General features: G+C 34.8%; 1 protein-coding gene across 1 annotated transcript in view; it reads left to right on the top strand.

Annotated features, from left to right (window-relative positions):
* mgat5b (alpha-1,6-mannosylglycoprotein 6-beta-N-acetylglucosaminyltransferase B) overlaps positions 1-21,668 on the top strand; it is a 121,643-nt gene that overhangs the window by 93,501 nt on the left and 6,474 nt on the right. The window contains exons 9-14 of the mRNA XM_016480888.1: positions 3,694-3,825; positions 5,984-6,117; positions 14,331-14,461; positions 18,407-18,562; positions 19,464-19,610; positions 20,291-20,407. Of these exons, the coding sequence (XP_016336374.1) occupies positions 3,694-3,825; positions 5,984-6,117; positions 14,331-14,461; positions 18,407-18,562; positions 19,464-19,610; positions 20,291-20,407 (817 nt within the window). The remainder of the gene's footprint in view (positions 1-3,693; positions 3,826-5,983; positions 6,118-14,330; positions 14,462-18,406; positions 18,563-19,463; positions 19,611-20,290; positions 20,408-21,668) is intronic.

Raw genomic sequence — 21,668 nt, 5'->3', positions numbered from 1 at the left:
TCTAACACTTTCTTTGTCAACTTATTCTACTAACCCTAAACCTACCCTAACAGTCTACTCTGAGAGTTAGTAGACATGTAGTTGCAAATTAATGAGAATTAGTTGACATGTAGTACATGTAGTTACAAAGTTACTTATAGTTAGTAGAATGTCTAAAGTGGACTATCGAAATAAAGTGTAACCAAATAATGTACCACCTACAGTAAACCTGACCCTATAACTGACAGTGTTAACAAAAGCAAAAGTGAGATAAAAACACATTTGCTGAAACATCAGTGCAATTATAGCTTGATTCTACAAGTGTGTGGGCTTTTTTGTTGTGAATCTTGATTCACAGGACTCGTACCTGACTGTACCAGGTGGGCTACCAAGCAAGTTTACTATGTCAGGAAAGTCATACATATGCAGCTGGTTATGTAATGTCAATTTTAAAAATGTATTAGGTTACAAATCATGCACTATGGTAAAAGTGCTTTGGAATCATGAGTGATATTTTCATCTGTCAATGCACAAATTTCTTAAAAGGGTATTTGATCATGTGAACTAATTGTTTTGCAACTAGTTTGCTATATTGTATATTGAATATAAATTCCCATTTAGTTTACATATGCATTGATTATTTCAATGTTAAATACCACGTGCTTGCTCAGTTTTATATTTAATTATATTTAATTATATATAAGCTTCTCATACAGGAACTTAACACTGACATAATTAACTTTATTGATATAATCTTATTAGAGAAGTATAGTATATAGAGTTTCAGAAGTTGCTTTTACCATGAAAACATTCATGGTTCCCAATGCGACTGCCCACTGCTATGAAACATTTCGATTGACAGGTCTCAAATTACTACTTATACTCTATATGTCTACAGTATACACTGTATGCAAATATTTCACTATATGTACAGTATTTTACAGTACATTATTGTACAGTACAGGATTTTTTTTAATACTATGATCATAGGAACAATTTTTATATTGCCCTTGTTTGCATTGTTTGGTTTCCATTACATTAATTGCAGTGCTCCATTGGATGAGCAACAGACTGATGAGCTTTGTAAAAATCGACGCGTTTCAGAAAGGCGGGGCATAGAGAAACAATAATGTACAGTATGTGGAAAATAATGTGTTTTTTGAACCTTAAACCGCATAAACACATTTCATTACACCAAATACACAACATAATGTTCTTTTTAGCAACATCATATGACCCCTTTAAAGAGAGTAAACTTTCATGACTATGTTTCTTAGTTCACCCAAAAATGAAAATTCTTTCATCATTTATTCACTCTCATGTTGATCAAAACCTATAAGACTTTGGTGAATCTTTGAATCAGAAATTAAGATATTTTTACAGAAATGTGTCCCTCCATTGAAAGTCCAGGTAGCCAGAACCTAGAAGATCAAAAAAAAAAGCCATAAAGGTTTCATAATATCAATCCTTTTGAATCAACCCATATGAATAAAAGCCTAAATTAAGTCTTTTCATCATAAAAAAGTGTATCTCTTCACAAGACTTGGATTAAACCATTCGATTCACATGGATTTATTTAAGACACATTTTTTTTTACTTTTTGGATCTTCTACATTCATGGATCTTCTAAGTTCATCTACATTTATATTCATTCATATTCACATTTATTCATTCAGCAGACGCTTTTATCCAAGATGACTCACAATTGTCATGCCATGTTTACGTGTATTTGAGACCTTTGCTCAGTTTATGTCTCGCAGAGCCCTTTGCATGAGTTAAACACCAGTTTGAATGAGTTGCTTTGGACCCAGTAACCTGGTTTATGCAAGACACCACCTCATTTACAGAGCTGACATTTATAGAACTAAAGATTTGCAGACCAGGACTGAAAAAAGCTTTACCTTTGCCTGAGGATTTGCATAAACGAACTGAGCATTGGTTAAGAAAAAAGGTCTTTCCAGTATTGTCTATTAAACCCCGGGTGTTACAATTAAAGGCGCTCGCATTTTGACATTTCAGATCGAAATAAGATCAAAAACCTTCAGTGTTCGGAAATGAATTTTAACAGAGCCCAACCTGCATGAGATTGTGATGCGGTTATTGCGCTTTTCCCATTTTCTGTAGATGAAAGATGTGGGTGGCTGAAACCAGCCCAGAATTCATAATGAAATATCAGAAGCCAGTTTAGCAGCAGGTCTGTGGTGGTTTACATATTCTCTGCTGAAACATCTGCTCACAAACACCAGCGGCTTTGGATTTGGCACTTCCAGGATCCCTGGAGGAGCATCCCAGAGAAACTCTCCCAACTGACAAATGATCTCCTGCAGAGAGGAGGTGCTCTCCTCACAGTCACCTGCTGTGTGCGATCTAGATGATGAGTCACACTAAATTTAGCCCCGAAGCCTCATGCTTGGTGTCCCCCAAAATAATTATTTATTTGTTTATTTATTTATTTTTTAAGTTTGTAATATGAGATGCCAAAATGAAGAACTGGCCATTATAAAAAAATTAATACAAAATTAAAATAAAAAATAAAACTTTTAAAAGGAGAACTGTATTACGGAAATAATATACTTTAAAGAAAATAATATACTAATTATTATCAGAAACTTGGCTGCATCTTATTGAAAATTAAATAAAATATCTATTATAGTTTACATTTAAATTAAATGCAATTATTTGAACAATACTTTGACCCACTTAAGTCGGACTTAAGTTCATCTTTATATATAATTTCATAATTATTTATGATGTCTTTTAAATATGGTTATAGTGTACTGACAAATTTATTGTCAAGCATATATGGTACGGTCATTTCTGGTTAAACTTATATGTCATGTATTTAAATATATTTGTAATTATACGTTAGTAATGATGAAGTTGCAATTTAGTACATTTAAAATATATTACCTTTAAATATCCAATAACACACTACAGTTTCAAATGACTTTACATTTGTTTTAGTATGTTAGTCAACACATCAAAATAATTGTAATTTAAAGCACAAAGAAAGATTATTAAAACAATGTTTTACAGTAAATATTTTAATATTACATTATTACAAAGTGCACTTTTAAAAGTGTGTTACTTTGAAGAGTCAATCATCAAAGTAAACTTTAAATTCACTTAAGCAGCCGTTTATTTCATTAATAATATATTATCTACAAGTACAGTTTATATATATATGTGTTTGTGTGTGTGTGTGTGTGTGTGTGTGTGACCCTGGACCACAAAACCAGTCATAAAGGTCAATTTTTTGAAACTGGGATTTATATTGAAATTGAGATATGTTTTTTTAGCTATTGCTAAAAATATACCCAAGCGGCTTAAGACTGGTTTGTGGTCCAGGGTCACACACACACACACACACATATATATATACATTATATATATATATATATTTTAAGTTTTGAAGCGCACTACAAATTCACATTCAGTACAATTAAGCAGACTACAAGGTTTCTGAAAACTCTGGAGTCTTGCATGTCATGTTGCAAAAGGGTTACATGCAAGAAATCCAGAAATCAATGCACAAAAGGTAAATGAATTTCACAGAGTCACTCAGAGATCTATATTGTATCACAACAAGTAAATATGAGTCAATATACATAATGCAAAGGGCTGAAATGTTCCAGCAATGTTGATGTTGATTACTACTCTCAAACCTGCACCACTGCTTTAGTGTGTTACAACTTATTCTTTCTTCACTTTTAGGTCACTTGGCGTTCCTCCAGGAAGAGGAAGCTGTCCTCTGATTGGCCCGTTACCCTTTGACCTTATCTATACAGACTACCACGGCCTGCAGCAGATGAAACAGCACATGGGCCTTTCCTTTAGACAGCACAGGTCAGTTTGAGTCTCTCTTCCAAAAAACTGAGCTGCCTTTCTGATTTCTGAACCTCTGGCTTCTAACCATAAAGATATTTCTTTGCCTGCCTTTTTGAAAACGTTACAAAACTTGAATTTTGATTTCATGGGGTCTTTAAACTGATCTATCATGTGCTTTATAATGGATTCTGAGTCTTTATTGACTTGGTCATGCCAGCAGTCTCACTGTGAATTCTCAGAACTCAATCAGTGAGTTCAATAATGAATAGAGATGAACTCAGATACATACAACACTGATGAGTACAGCATAATACTCCAGAAATTTACTTCATAAATAATGGATAACATCTGTGTCTCATCGTTCACACCAAGACCGCCACATGCATAATGTATTAAAATTATTGGAAGATCAATTAGATGCCATTTCTCATTTGTCAACTGTAAAATACAGTATGTTGCTATATTTCACTCTGGGAGAGAATGATTTGTCTTTTGTGTAATAAATCATCCATGTAGGATTCATTTTTTATTGCACTGAAATGTTTACAGCAGTCCAAGTCTGAATGCTGTTGTTTTTTTCCAAGTGTCACAAAATAAGAAATAATTTAATAATCTTCACGTAGCTATTTTCATACAATTACAAAAACGTATAAATTCATCATAAAAACAGTGTAAAAAGAAGCAAACTTTAGCATATTTTTATTATGAGAATAATATACTTTAAAATAATATACTTGATAAATTAGACTTAATTGCAATAAAATTAAAATATATTATAATTAACCTTAATATAAAATGCAGTTAGCTGAACTTTAGAGTTTTTTTGTTGTTTTTTGACCCACTCAAAAGGACATAAGCACATCTTTATATGTAATTTTTTTAATGAATTTGTCTTTGAAATATGGTTAAAGCATTTTTGGTCAAATAAAATATACTTTAATGTCGTTTCTATTGAAACTTGTATGTCATGTATTTAAATATATTTGAAATTGCACTTTTGTAATGATGAAGTTGCAATTTAGTACATTTAAAATATATTAACTTAAATGTAATATTGAATAACACACTGCAGTGAAAATCATAATTAAGTACCTGTGCTGTATGTTAGTGTACTTCTACAAAAAAATAGATTATTAAAAACATAATATTTAAAATGTAAAGTAAAACTTTAAAGTGTACTTAGATGTGATAAGAAACACATTGTTTAAAGTATATTAGGCATTTTCAGTAATATTATATTATACCACCATTACTGATTTTAATTGTGCCACTTGCAATGCTTCATGGGATGAGTAGTTAATTCTCATCTGATAACATTGTAACACAATTGACATTTTTCTTTTTCTCTAGATTCCTTAACCCTACCACATACCTAAACTTAACAACTACCATACTAACTATTAATAAGCAGCAAATTAGGAGTTTATTGCGGCAAAAGTCATAGTTAATAATTAGTTCATAGTTAAAAGTGTACTAATGTGTATTGTTCACAAGGGTTTGTTGTGTTCGCAACAACATAACAATCATGTAGTGTGTGATTGATTCCCTTATAAGTCAGCAAATGTGTCATTGCTAGTATTTTAAAATCTATTCAGATTTCAGGAGTCGTGTAGTGTAGTCTGATTATGTACTGATAAGCATATCCACTGTATGTTCAGTCATATATCATTGCATATTTAATTCCATTAATGAGATTGATATCTAGAATGGAAAGAGATTTAATGACTTCAGTTTCACTGTGTTCCTCACACAAAGCTATCATATGGCCTCAGAAGACTTGGAAATTAAAAGCACCACAGCGGTAGTCCATTTGACTTGTGCATTGCAAGTCTAATGATCTACAGCTGTGGTGCTTTTCATTTTGGAGCCCGTCAGCCCCTGGTTACCATTCACTTTCATTTTATGAAAAAATATAGAGCAGTGTGAATGATCTGCAAAGCATCTGCATGGAAAAAAACAAAGCCACACAGGTTTGAAAATGAGGCAGTTTTCTTTAATGGGGAAACTAAGATTTTAATGGAAAGCTTTATGCTAATGTGATAATATGTAATCACATTTGCCAGACGCACATCGTTTCGTTTGGCGGAATAGCATGTGTGAGCATATTAGCTGGTCTGTGCATCACCACACAACAAAAAATAAACAGAACTCTGGGTAAAGTGTTTTTTCTGTGTAGGTGCCACATCCGTGTGATCGACACCTTTGGCACGGAGCCAGCGTACAATAATGAGGAGTACGCCACACTGAACGGCTACAGGACCAACTGGGGCTACTGGAACCTCAACTGCAAACAATACATGACCATGTTCCGTAAGTCTGTGACTGCTTATTACTGGCTGGAGCTGAATCATGACACGATTGTCTTGTTAGAGCTGCTTTACAGCAGAATTTGGCTTTGCTCATATTTGAAATTTTGGTAACACTTTAGATCAAGGAACGCATATTCACTGTTAACTAAGAATGTTGCCTCAAACTTCTAATTTGCTGCTGATTGATAGTAAACAAGGAAGTTGTTGCGGTAGTTATGTTGAGGTATTGGATAGGGTTAAGGGATCTACAATATGGTCATGCATTAATATATGCTTTATAAGTAAGGGATAATGTACATCTAGCCGGTTGTCTGCTTCGCGTCAGGGGTTATTCTGCGATATGTAAATAATTAGACACAAAATATTGATTTGAGTTTAAATATTTGAACGCAACGCTTCCGTGAACACAGCAGTTGCGAGCAAGCGGCAAATTCAAACTATATGGATATTTAAGGGATTCGGTACAATCATACCACTTATTACACAACATTTCACCACATAAATAATTAAGGCGATAAAAGATATTGATTTAAGACAAAACTGTTTTAAAATCTTACCAGTTTGTTAGTTATTTTATAATCCATTACAGCGTACAAAACAGTCGTAGCAAAATGGCAGCAGCTGCGTTTGTATGAAACAAGAGAGAGCGAGTCTGCGATTCCAGGATGACATAATTAAATAATTGTACACATAATATTGAATCGAGTTTGAATATTTTATTAGCTAACCAAACGCAAAGCTTCCACCAAGAAAAACTGTTCCTAGCAAGACTATAGTGCCTACTTCAGTTACCCGGATGAGCCTGTGTTGTTAGCTTTTACTGGTTGTTATCGAGGGATAACATGCCTCGGAATATCGTGACTGACCAATCAGAGTCAAGTATTCCACAGAGCCGTGTAATAAGAGCTAAAGAACAGCCAATAAATAAATAAATAAGTAAATAAAAACTAGCTATCCGCTGTATTATCAATTTCCAATGGATTAAACTAAGTCTATACCTTTTTGCACATTTAAAATTGTGTTTTGTTTGGAAATATGTCATATTACGGAAGTTAGACACTGTAAAAAATGTATTTTTAACAGTAAAAGTCACAAAATGCTATGTAAAAGTAAAAATACTATGGTAAAAACTGGTTAATTAGTTAACAATCAGTTTCCTTACTATACACGGTGAAAAACTGTAATAAATCTCATGGGACATTTTATGTAATTAAAGTAAAATACATTTCAGGTAATTGAAATTATAAGTCATCTTATAATTTACAGTATAAAACTCTAAATTGACATTCTCTGTGGCAGCTCACATTTCATTTTTCATTGAAATAAATGTTTCCTCTCAGTTTTTTGATAGCAGTTATGACGTCATATCTTATGTTGTTAAATTAATGTTTACGGCATTATTTAGTGTCACTATTTTTGTGTTTGTGCCAGATAAGTATTGCTGTATTCAGTTTTACAGTGTTAAAAATGTTGGTAACACTTTCTATGAAGCCCATTTTTATAACACATTATAAGGGTATTCTTAAGACATTATAATGAATGCATAATGCATTGTAAAAAAATACAATAGAAATACAGGCACCTGTACAAATACAATATAATACAAATACAGATACAGTCTGCAACATAACAAACTCAGGATAATCCACTTAATTTATAATGGATTATAAGTCTCATATCTTGACATTATTTATTTAAGATCTGTTCAGTATCTTACTATCTTACTGATATTACAATAAATATAGTTAAAATCAAATGTGCCATATTACACATTCATCTGATCAGATATCTGATCTTATGGCTGTTTAAGAAAAAATATTATTTTGTATTTTTTTTATTAAAAACTTATTTATAAGTTGTTATAAATTATTTATTTATTTATAAGTTAATTATAAGTGGTCTTTGTCTGCTTTAAGTAAAGTAACAAGTTAACAATGGCAAGATATGAGGCGTATAATACATTATAACTATATGGGAAACATAATCCATTATAAGTTAAGTGGATGCATTGTGTTCATTGTGTATTATAAATCATCATAATCTTAAAAGCTATAATCACTAATAAGTAAATATTATAATGCATTACAACTGTTGTTATGATTACTCATGAGATTATAAAACATATTATAAGTTAATATATATATATATATATATATATATATATATATACATCCACAAACAGTTATGAATATGAAATAAGTTACTGATTAATCTTCATGCTTAAATAATGCTAAAATAAAATCGTCATGTTCATGATAAGAACCGTTAAACTAACTTAAAGTTAGGCATTCAGATTTTCAAATAGTTGTATCTCAGCCAAATATTGTCCTATCCTAACAAACCATACATCAATGGAAAGCTTATTTATTCAGCTTCCAGGTGATGTATAAATCTCAATTTCTGAAAAAAATTGACACTTAAGACTGGTTTTGTGGTCCAGGGTCACACATATATATATGTATATATATATAATATTTTAGATACACTTTTATCTAACTGCACTCTCCGAAATTTCTTTTAAACGAACAGCATCATACTGTGTTTCTACAGTGTACTATGAAGGCACCCAGCATGCAATGCAGCATGAAAAGTGTTTTTTATTCTTGATGATTTTATTTGTGCTATTTAAATTGTTTTTGGTTCACTTTTAGCAGTTTGTGTTGTTTGTTTATTTTGTAATATTGGTTTATGTCGTAAGTGTTGTTTTTAATTTGTTGTGTTTTGTATGTCGAGTACTGATGTCACATCTTTCAAAGATGTATCTTCACTACTAGTTGTTTCACTATTATGAAAGATCCATCCACAAACAGTTATGAATATGAAATAAGTTACTGATTAATCTTCATGCTTAAATAATGCTAAAATAAAATCGTCATGTTCATGATAAGAACCGTTAAACTAACTTAAAGTTAGGCAATTATCTTATTTCATATTCTAGCTTGTCATCATTTTGACAAATGTTTTCATTTGTCACACTTCTGACATGACTAGAAATTTGATTATGAATATGCGAGGTCACAGAGCCCAAACAAATGGGATCACCAATCACTATTATGGTGACTTCAAAACAATTACAGCAGTAAACAGCTACATTTCTGACAGTGGCACAGATAAAGACAACTTTATAATGTGAATTCACAGTAAAACAAGAGCAGTAAATGATTGTGATTTATCATCATTCTGCTGTTCATTCACAGTCATTTATAAAAATAAATAAAAAGACCCAGCATGCATTGATTTCACAGTAAATTTCTGACTACAGTAATATATTGTAAAATAATACTCTTTAATCCTGTAAATTCCTGCCAATTTTTTTTATAGTGTATTTTATGTAATACATAGTAACACAAATAAGAAAGTTTGGTTACACTTTATTTTAAGCTGTCCATTTTATAGTGTAATTGTACATGTAAGTGCTGAGTGATATTAATTAATAACGTTTACTTTCTATAGGATTAGTGTTAGGAATAGGGTTTGATTTAGGGTTAGTTGCATATAATTATACAGTTATTAAAGGGATAGTTCACCCAAAAATGTTAATTATCCCATGATTTACTCACCCTCAAGCCATCCTAGGTGTATGTGACTTTCTTTTTTTTTCAGGCAAATGTAATCAGAGTTATATAAAAAAAATGTCTTGGCTCTTCCAAGCTTTATATAATGGCAGTGAGTGGGGGTTGAGATTTTGAAGCCCAAAAATGTGCATCCATCCATCATAAAAAGTGCTCCACATGGCTCCGGGGGGCTAATAAAAGCCTTCTGAAGCGAAGCGATGCGTTTGTGTAAGAAAAATATACATATTTAAAACTTTATAGACTGTAATCTGTAGCTTCCGTAAGTACAGTACATGTAACGTGGAACAAGGACACCATAAAATAAAGTTTTACCAAAAGTATTGCTTCTACCAAATAGTTTAGTTACCTATGTCTAATTAGTAGCTTGTACTGTGGCTAACTTCTTTATCAAAGGGGTGAGTATCTTATAGCTTCTCTAATGCATTTATCAGGCTGCATTATGAAAGTCTTTTAGTAATCACAGCACAGAAAATGAGAACAGTAAGCACGTTTGGGTGAGCGTTTTGTGTTTGGGTAGCAGATGCTATAGACGCAGAGCATCTGTATGCAGGAGAAGAGCAGCAGATGTTGTCAGAGCTGGAGAGTGTTTGTGTCTGTGCAGCATATGCACAAATCTGCATCTCTACACGCTGAGGCACTGCTCCTCATTTCAATATATTAACAGAACACAAGTTTGGCCCAAATTCAGAATTTAGCAATTTGTTCGCTTTCACTTCATGAGTGTGAATTTGAATTGAATTGGCCAGATGCCACAACATTTCATCTCCATTGTGCGTCTATGTATATATATATATTTATACTACGGGGCCGTTGAATGCTTGAATCTGATTGGCTGACGAACGTTCTGAGGTGTGCAATTATTTTTAGGGAAACGCACAGCAAACGTAGTTCCAGGCAGCTCTCTTGACCGCATTACAGCTCCATATCACTTCGCATAGTTAACTGTAATAACGGAAATTAGCATACAGTACCTATACAGCACACAGGAATTACTGCAATCACACGTGCTCGCACACGCACACTACGGTCACGCAGTTTGCACAAAAAGGTGTTGTCAGCGCTGCCCTGATGATTTTATCAGTTAGCCTATATAGTGTAGCAACTTAAAGGCTACACATGACATTTCTCACTAGCGAGGTAATAACAGCGCTGTTTAAAGACGCTGCTGCAGAACACTGTTGAGGGACGCACATAGGTAGCCTATTTCACACAAGCTCTCTCTCTCTCTCTCTCTTTCTTTCTCTTTCTCTGTGTGTCTCTGTCTCTCTCGCTCTCTTTCTAATAACTTCATTAATAACTGCATTAGAATGCTATCAACGGCTCAAGCCTCCATTACCAGCTTTAAAATGATGTTTTGGAACTAGCAAAAGAGGCGTTGGATGAGATGCGGAAGAAATAATCCTACTCACAATAGCGATTTAAGTACAAAAACGGACGAATCCCTTTAAATATATCATCTGATCAATGTCTTGAGGTGTGGTAACCATAGTATAAGCGGAATAATTGACTCCGGGCTGTTGAATTATTAGAAAAATAATGCACACCCGAGGTGTAACGGCCACGACGCGAATGACCACCTCGGGTGTGCATTATTTTTCTAATAATTCAACGGCCCGTCGTCAATTATTCCTTACATATATATATACAGTATATATATAAATTAAATTATTGCGAGAAATTAAAGACTTCACCCATAGACAATAACATGAGTTTTATTAAATCTAATATAAATACTAAAAACTAAATACTATTAAATTACTACTAAATACTAACTACTAAATACTAAAATGTGCAATTTCAAACATTTTATCATTAATATCCTGAAATGTCTTAATATCTTAAAATGGTTATGGAAATAGTCCATGAATTGTGTGTATGTGTAATTCATAATGAATGAATGAATGAATGAAGGAAGGAAGGAAGGAAGGAAGGAAGGAACGAACGAATGAACAGAGCTGGGTAGATGACTTACAAATTGTAGTCCATTACTGATTACACATTACATGATGAAAACTGTAGTTAGTAAAGTAATCTAGGGTACTCTTTTTAGGAAATATATTCTGAGTACTTTTTAGATTACTTTTATATTACTTTTTTTTATCTAACTAGTTTTAAACTTACCATGAAAGATACCATATTACGGCGCCCTAAAGGGACATGGTGGTGGAAAACATTCGGGGTGGGAGGAAATAATTTGTTGCGTTCTCTCGCAAAACTTTTGCGTTCTCTCGCAAAGATATTTGCGTTCCTTCGAGAAACTTTTGCATTCCCTCGAGAAACTTTGCGTTCCCTCGCAAAACTTTGCGTTCTCTCGCAAAGATATTTGCGTTCCTTCGAGAAACTTTTGCATTCCCTCGAGAAACTTTGCGTTCCCTCGCAAAACTTTGCGTTCTCTCGCAAAGATATTTGCGTTCCTTCGAGAAACTTTTGCATTCCCTCGAGAAACTTTGCGTTCCCTCGCAAAACTTTGCGTTCTCTCGCAAAGATATTTTGCGTTCCCTCGCAAAACCAGTTTTCGGACAAACACTATGGCATTTAAATAGTATGAACCACAACAATCTGTAAAGTAAACAGGAAGTGTTTGTCCGAACTCAACTGGCTTTGCGAGAGAACGCAAAAGTTTTGCGAGTTACGCGTTTTAGAATGTCCCAAAACCGTGCCTTGATAAGCATGCACTGACTATTTCGTCCAATTTCAAAACAAAACTCTATGAACTGCTCCACTGTGAACGTATGGAGCTGTATGAACCACTACAATCTGTAAAGTAAACAGGAAGTGTTTGTACGAACTCAACTGGTTTTGCGAGGGAACGCAAATGTTTTGCGAGGGAACGCAAAGCTTCTCGAGGGAACGCAACATTTTGCGAGAACGCAAAAAATCTGACAACTATTTTTTCATCCCACCCCAAATTTTTTCACTCAATCTGATTTTTTTCCACCACCATGTCCCTTTAGGGGCTCCGTACCATATTGACACACACACACACAAAAAAAAAGCAAAGAGAGAGAAAATATCAACATCTTAAAATGTATTACATTAAACCAGGGTTTCCCAAACTGGGCTTAATTCAAGAACTGCAGTAGGTTTGTGAGTTGATAATTAATTAAATAATAAAACAAATAAAAATGTAATATATATATATATATATATATATATATATATAATGTAAAATAAATTATTTAAACACTTGGACAATAAACATAGAAATATTTAATTTGTTTACCTGCATGTTAATGTGACCATTAAGTGACATCAAACTGTAAATATGTGAATGTGTTGTTAAGTTATTGAAATATTACGAAATATTTCAAGTAAATATTTCATGTCTAAAGCATTTGGCTGACAAAAAATGTTTGGGAATCCCTTTATTTCATACATGGTCTAAATGCTTGAGAGGTACTTCCCCCCTTATTTAGTAAACTGATTTCCACTTTAATAAAAAAATATATATACTGTAGATGCTTAAAAGGACTGCTGAGCTCAAAATAAGTCCAGTTGCTTATGCATTCGATACAGCAAGGGGACCGAGCAATAGTACCATTACAGGTGGAAGAAGTCGTGATCCTGCTGGTTTGGGGTGAAGGGTGGGTCAGAAACAATACGTGTTTACGTGGATTTTACCCATCAAAACAACCATTCTGATATAATTTTGTGTGCATTTGCTCAAGAAGATTCGAAAGACAACTCAATTTGTCACTCGCATGCTGTCTGAGCTGCGGCTTTTAGCGTGTGTGCGCACAGAAAAAATCTATCACAGCCTGCGAGTACCGCATTGAAATCTCTTTCACGCTGTCTTGCACTTGAATGGCTTAAAGCGATAGTTCACCCAAAAATGAAAATTAGCCTGTGTTTTACTCACCCTTAAAGCATCCTAGGTGTATATGACTTTCTTCTTTCAGACGAATCCAATCGGAGTTATATTAAAAATTGTCCTGGCCCCTCCAAGCCTTTCAATGGGGGTAAGCGGGTTTTGGTTGTCAACAGTTCAGGAGACATGAAATAAAGTGCACGCATCCGTAATAAAACATCCCTCACACGGTGAATAAAGGCCTCCTGTAGCGAATCCATGCATTTTTGTAAGATAAATATCCATATTTCAAATGTAATAAACACTTTTTTCTCACTTCCGCTGACTGTGGTCTGCGGAAGATGTTCAGGCGGATGACGTAGGACGTATGCGTCGTGAGCGCACCTCTGAGAAATGCAGGAGCAAAGGAAACAAAGTTTCCTTACTTTAGCAAAGGAAAACCACTCTCCTCTTGGCTTATATCGAAATCCTCCGACATTTTTCTTTACAAATCCTCATTTTGTGCTTCTAATTTGTGACCAGCGTTTTGTTTTGTTTTGTTTTGTTTTGTTTTGTCTCCGCGTTCGTCACTAATCACGCAACGTCGACGTCTTACATCATCCGCCGGAACGGCTTCCGCGTATGACAGTCAATATATACTACCTTAAGGTTTACTACCTTACATTCAGCAATCAAACTTAAATTTTATGAGCATTCATGAAATAATTCTGTCCACTGCTTCTCTTTGCAACATTCAAAATGAATGTAATGGTGTCATTGCGATGATCTCGTAAAGAACTGTATTTATGAAATTAGAAATATTCTGTTTTTTGTTGTTGTTTTTTTCTGCAGCACACACTCCTGATAACTCTTTCATGGGTTTTGTGACCGAGGAACTAAACCAGACTGAAAGATTGATGATACAGAGGGACAAAGTCAACAACATGGCTGTGGTTTACGGCAAAGAGGCCAGTATGTGGAAGGTAAGAATGTGTGCGTCCAATAACAGCCCGTCAAAGCAAAGGTTGGCTGTTTCCTGATTGGTTAGCAGAAACAGCAGAATTAGCAGAATTTTGACACTTTTCTACAGCATGTACTGCCAGGCTTGCTCAGCATTCGAAAACACTGTGCCATCACTGCTGTAAACTTGCTTCAGTCTGTGTAACTGTCAGAACATACAGAGATTGATTGCCTGGCTTCTATCATGGCTTGTTGGGCACACTGATTGCGCTAAAGTGGCATTTGGATGTGCTGACAGCAAATAACATCAGGCTGCTTTAACACGCTTCAAAGCTGTATATATTTTTTTATATATAAAAAAATTAAATAAAAAATCCTACTGACACCAAACTGTTAAATGGTGATGTATGTACGGTTATGGTTCTCTAAATGTCTAGGTAGAACCTCAACTGATATGTGTGTGACACTTTAGTATGACATTAACATTTTCATTCATTCATTCATTCATTCATTCACTCATTCATTCATTCATTCATTCATTCAATTATTCATTCAACACAAGCAATGAAGTCATATTACAATCAGCCAAAAGTTATGCATTTTAGCACCTAATTATAGCACTTGAGGTTTGATTTACGATGTGGTTAAATAGCATGTGTCAGGAAAGGAAGAGTGTCTTTTAACACTGTGCCATCACTGCTGTAAACTTGCTTCAGTCTGTGTAACTGTCAGAACATACAGAGATTGATTGCCTGGCTTCTATCATGGCTTGTTGGGCACACTGATTGCGCTAAAGTGGCATTTGGATGTGCTGACAGCAAATAACATCAGGCTGCTTTAACACGCTTCAAAGCAGGATGAAAGCAAACATTCTGCAGTATCGAGAGAGACAGTCTGTGAACATCGCCAGAGGAAACTGCGCCCACCCGTCCTCCAACAAAAACAAATAAATAAATAAAAACTTGACAAGTAGCAGGCTTTAATCAGAAAGTGTGTTCAAACCGGTGGGCGTTTGGGAGCAGAGATTGGTTTTGATGAGTGTAAAATGTACCCCAGGAGCCTCGGAAAGCTCCAAGTCTTTGAAAAATTAAGTCTCCACGTTTAACCTGAATGTTTTGACTGCCATTTTTAACGTGTTATTGTGTCTCTTTGCTGCTTGAGGTGTGCATTGTCGTGTATGTTTTGTTTGACAGGTTGCCATTTAAAAGCTATCTGCACTCTGGAGTCCCTAAACACTGACAATTCCCTCCGGGCCAAATGGCAGCCCACTCGCTCTCATTGTGCATGTGTCACTCAGCCCAGTGCTACAACTGTACGCTTAGAGATTGGAAAGACAATCATCGCCCCTTTGTCCACCGTTTTCCCCCCTTCTAATTTATTTTTTGGTCTCTTGTCGACCCTCTTGGCTCACTTACAGCTCCAAGTCAGAGCGTGACAATCACTTCATCAGTTTATAGATGAGAAGGGTTCTCACGGTCATGGAAAAACCTGGAAGTGCCACTTCCTCACCTGGAAAAGTACAGTGAATATACTTTTTTTTTTTTGTAGATAAATTTCTATAAAATTATTATTATTATTTGTATTTATTAATCGTGAAAGACTACAGAAGTCATGGAATTGAATTGGTCAAAAGCCACTGTCGGAAACAGTTGTGCTGTGTAATATATATATATATATTATGCATTTTAGCACCTAATTATAGCACTTGAGGTTTGATTTACGATGTGGTTAAATAGCATGTGTCAGGAAAGGAAGAGTGTCTTTTATTTGCCTATAAAAGAAAGTTAGTATCTTTTATTTTCTTCTGCAAAGGCTGGTAATAATCATTCTGACAAAAAGAGTCAGGAAATCCCACCCTCACGATTGTATTATATTCTGGGCTCAGATCCCTTCTTCAATGCAAATCTATGGGATTTGTTCACCCAGTTTTTCATACACCAGCCGAAAATTGTCTGATCACTCAAGTCGCAGGATTTGGGGAATCAGCAGTGTGGCATGTGTTACACACTGAAGCTTAATACTTAGGACTAGAGGTTTTGAATAACTTAGTAATCATTAATAAGCTAAAACTGCACAAGCAAATGCATAAAACATTTTTTTATTTTTAAAGAAGATTCAATTTAGATTCTGGAAACGGCACTGGAATGAATAATTTAAGCCAACGAGTTTCATATAAATGAACATGCTGACTCACAAAGAAGCTTTCATTTGTTTAATTTAGATTGATCGATTGTTACCGATTTCTATAATGATGTTTCATCCTCAGTGCTGTTTAACTAACGTTTGCTTTCAGAGATCGATACAGAGATGTCATTAAGGTAGCGCCACTTTTCCTAAGACAGACAGAAATCTTTAATGTGAACCTTAACGAGGCCCTACATTGATTTTCTGAATGTCACTCCGTTGTTTGAAATGGCACATCATCTGTTACGCTTATTCTTCAATCGCACGTTCATTACCGCTAAGAGGAGAAGCAATTTTGGTTCACACAAGAATGATTCGGTCATAAATGTCCAGAAGGTAAACTTTGAACTGTTGCAGTCCCTTTGCTTGTCTGAGGTACTTTTAAGAACTACAGTTACAGTATGCTATTTATTAAAGCATGCATGAGAGAGCAGAGAGAACAAGCAGAGGTTATTTTGCTGTGCAAAGAAAAGAGCCAAATGTGTTTTTATTCTCAAGAGGAGGTGTTTGCCTCCAAAACTCTTAATGCAGTGATCTAAGAAATTAGGTGTAACACTTGCCTGAGGAGATGTATGAATTATTAAAGGAGTAATGATTTAAATAAGTAAATAATTCATACTCCTGTTTTACTAAACATCTAAGAGAACTATCATTATTGTCCTATACATATGCCACTAGGGAAAAACAAAGGAAGAAAAAAACCTATGGCTCATTTTAATTACATGTTTCTCAGTCAAATTCTTGACAGCATCAGATTAGTATTAATATATGAAATATAATAATCTCCCAGTGGAGACGATTGTGAAATTGACTTTAGTCATGAGTAATTAAAGATGTGAGCAATAAGATATAATATTTTCAGTATATCTTGCCAGTATAATAAATGGGTGCTGACGTGTTTTGGCATTTTTACTTTTAATATTTTCCTACAAATTATCCTGTGAGCCAGAATGGACTCCTTTACACGCATAAAACCAGCATTTGTGGTCAATGGTCTTGCTGGTTCTGATGTCATTGGAATGCAGTGTGTAAATACTCTGCAAGTCTCTACCATTTAAATCGTTTTGGTAATCATACATTTTGCAGCAATTGTGGTCAAATATGCACAGACACAATGCAGAAACACATGTGCATATGCACACACAAAGATGGGGAAATGAAGTGTTGTGCTCTGCTGAGTTTTTTATTGAACATCAACAGGAGTGAATTATTGCTGCGGGGGTTCTGCCTATAACAGATCAGACTCTTTGTTTTGTTTTTTTTTGTCAAAGGCAAATGCATTAAACCTTTTTCCTGAAATACTAATGGGAAACTCATGTGTTTCTGCTGCTGTGTTGTAATTGTATGCAGAGGTGAGTCAGTTTCACTGTTCTCATCTGTAGCCTGTGCTTTTGTGTGTGCGCTGTCCATGGTGCTGATCTCAAGTTAGATATGAAACTACTCACTCTTTAATGCACAATCTGTATGCATTTTGATTAAAAACACTAGAATGCATGCCAGAAAACACTGTTCACTGTCGACATACTTATGTTATGTCGACATAACCATAATACCATAATTCTCTGTGGCAGTACAATATTAAAATAGTGATAAAGCAACAATTAAATGCATTTTTATTTTTTTTTCCAAAATCATTTGAACTGCATTATGACATAGCAATTACAATTTACAAACTCATAAGTACGGACTTCTTGTGGGTGTCATAAATAAGAGGGATCAAGAGACACACTAGTCTTTCTCTAAGGTTCATTCTCATCTGCTTCTCTTTTTCCATGCTTCTGCAGGGTAAGGAGAAGCTGCTGAGCATCTTACACCGTTACATGGACATCCACGGGACAGTGTACTATGAAGCCCAGCGGCCCCCTGAGGTGCCCGCATTCGTCAGGAACCACGGCTTACTGCCCCAACAGGAGCTACAGCAGCTTCTGAGGAAGGCTAAGGTACAGTTAGCATGATGTACTTTCACATCTAAGTGATAATGCAGTTTAAATAACTTGCAGTGTTTAGTAACTTGCATGGTATAAAAAATACATAGGGAATTTTTCCCAGTGATACAGATGCAGACTCAGCTCTGTTTGCATTATGGAAGTGTTTAATTATGAACAGCCAATTTTGGCTTTACAAATGCAATCCATGTGTGGTAAGAGATCAGATCACTTATCAGTCTAAATAGTTATTACAAAAGCACATTTAGTACACATATAATTCACAAAACTATAATGTTGCCACACTTATGCAGTCGGTTTGACACGTGTGAATAATATGTAATCATGTTATCCATTAAAAAGTAACTGTAATCTGATTATGAGTGTTTAAAAACATAATATTATCAAATTACAAGTACTTAATTTTTGGAATCTGATTATGTAAACCAGATTACATGTAATCAGTTACTACACTCTAAAAAATGCTGGGTTGTTTCAACCCAATTTTGGGTCAAATATGGACTAACCCAACTGTTGGGTTAAAAAGTTAATTTAAAAATGTAACCAAAATTTAACTCAACAGTTGGGTTAGTCCATATTTGACCCAAAATTGGGTTGAAACAACCCAGCATTTTTAGAGTGTACCCAACACTGGGACTGTTAATTTAAAGTATACATTCAGTAAATACATTTTAAAAATATAAAATCAAATAATTTGTTTAAAAAATAGCTAATGTCCCTTTGACCTTCAAGTAAATTCCATTATAAGAGTTTTTCAACCATTGGAGCAATTGCTGTGTGTACACTTATCAAATATTCATACATGTTATTAACTGTGTTTTGATTAATGATAATATGCAGCAATTTGATTAAACTTGTAATCAATTAACAATCCTAAACATCAATTCTCTCTCAGCTCTTCTTGGGGTTTGGCTTTCCCTATGAAGGTCCCGCCCCTTTAGAGGCAATAGCCAATGGCTGCGTGTTCCTGCAGCCAAAGTTCAGCCCCCCTCGCAGCTCCGTCAACCATGAGTTCTTCAGAGGGAAGCCCACATCCAGAGAGGTAAGTGCAGTCTGCTCACTATATCCCTCATCAATTTAAAGAGGGGCCATTATGCAAGAAGAAACTACTGATTTAAAACTCAAAGAAGGTCAAAGGTTTTTCATTAGTCTAACTTAGGTTTTTAACAAAAAACAATTACATAATATCATTCATCTTGACTTTTTAAAATATGTGTTTATTCCTGATTTCTAAACACATTTCTCCAAACTAAAAGTTTAGTACTCCCAAAACATGTAACAGTCATCTATACAATCTATGGAATCCCGTTTCCGCCACTGAATAAAAAAGGTAATGGTGAGGAAAAAGTCAGAATTTGTTGTAGAAATGTACAATATATATCATAATTTCTAAAGCATTTCAAGCAAATGTTTCTGAAAACAGCCCATCTGTTCTATGTATAAATGTGTGATTTTCGGAACTGTATTCTTTTAAGTCTACTCCCATAAATTCAAATTTAAATTCAAACTATGCATAATATACTAAATACATATATTCGCTACCTCAGTACAAGGGGAATTGTATAACAATTTAAAAGGCAATCTCAATTCACTTCTGAATGGCACACAATTCTGCTGTTCATATAATCCTCAGAGCTGTGAACTGTGAAAATGAACTGGAGCGGAAGAATTGGTGTAGTGCACTCATGATAGATAGCACTCGTGTTTTCTTCTTCTCATCAGGTGTCATCTCAGCACCCGTACACTGAACAGTACATCGGCAAACCCCACGTCATAACAGTAGACTTCAACAACTCTCAAGAATTCGAGACAGCTGTTCAAGATATTCTCAAAGACAAGGTAAACTTCAGTGTTCTGTGTTACAATTCTGTTACAGTCAGTGTAACATTGGTTGTTGCTTGGCTGTATATAGAATGTCCAAGTTTGTTTATCCATCCATCCATCCATCCATTAGCGCTGGGCGGTATACCGGTTCATACCGAATGCCGGTGTTTATTTTTGTTATGATATGAATTTTTAAAATACCGCAATACCGGTAAAAGGTGTATGTCGCTTAAACAACGTTTGGAAAGCGACACTGTTTGGAAGGGGTCCTTTTTCACTGTTGCACTGTGGTGAGGGAACAGCTTTATGTGTTACCCGTGATATAAATTTTTGGTCATACCGCCCAGCACTACTATCTATCTATCTATCTATCTATCTATCTATCTATCTATCCATCCATCAATAAATGTCTAGTTGTTGGAAGAGGAAGATTTGGAGATTGTTCTATTGTAAAAATCTCTTATGCTGCCAATTAAACACTAAGTTGCCATGCAGTGTTTTTGAAGTCGGTTAAGCGTTCAGTTCTGACTATCGCTATGAAGTTTTTTTTTTTTTCATCCACAGTGCAAAAAAAGGTTAAGTAAACAAAAAAGTAAACATTCAAAGAAACATGTGTTTGAATGTAGAGAACAAAAGTTTTCAGTTGTAGAGATGCACAAAATATCAGTCGGTCTCATCTTGGTTTGAGTTTAACCATTTCACATGTAGTGATTTGTCATCAAAATGTAATCTTTGTCAGTGCTTCAAAAATGGTCAGCCGCAAACAAAATCAAATTATTTGATCTTTGTTTACACAGTGGTAATATTGCTGTTTTCTCAAAAGACCTGCTGAAAAGACTTTTGTTACTTGTTTCTTGAAATAAAAAATTCTTATAATAATTATAATTCTTAAAATATAGTTTACATGACACAATCAATTAATCAGCTAGTTGACAAGACAATATTTCTCATTTTCATTTAATTGATGTACCGAAAAAAAATAAATAAATAAATAAAATTAATACAAAACGTCTCGGTTACGTATGGTAACCCTCGTTCCCTGAAGGAGGGAACGGAGACGTCACGTCGGATGACCGACGAATTGGGATCTCGCTTAGAGAGACCAATCTACTTCGAGTGTAAACTAAACGAGCCAATGCACATTGGCATGCGATTATTGCATCCAGCTGCTGCTGATCACAGTGTGAGTATAAGTAGGCAGCAGATGCAGCGCATATTCAGGTTTTCGCTGAGGAGCCGAGCCGGTGACCCGGCCGCTCAGTGGTGGTACAGGAGC

The sequence above is a fragment of the Sinocyclocheilus anshuiensis genome, unplaced genomic scaffold (assembly GCF_001515605.1).
Source record: "Sinocyclocheilus anshuiensis isolate Anshui unplaced genomic scaffold, SAMN03320099.WGS_v1.1 scaffold561, whole genome shotgun sequence".
NCBI classification, from domain to species: domain Eukaryota; kingdom Metazoa; phylum Chordata; class Actinopteri; order Cypriniformes; family Cyprinidae; genus Sinocyclocheilus; species Sinocyclocheilus anshuiensis.
This window is presented reverse-complemented; position numbering and strand designations above follow the sequence as displayed.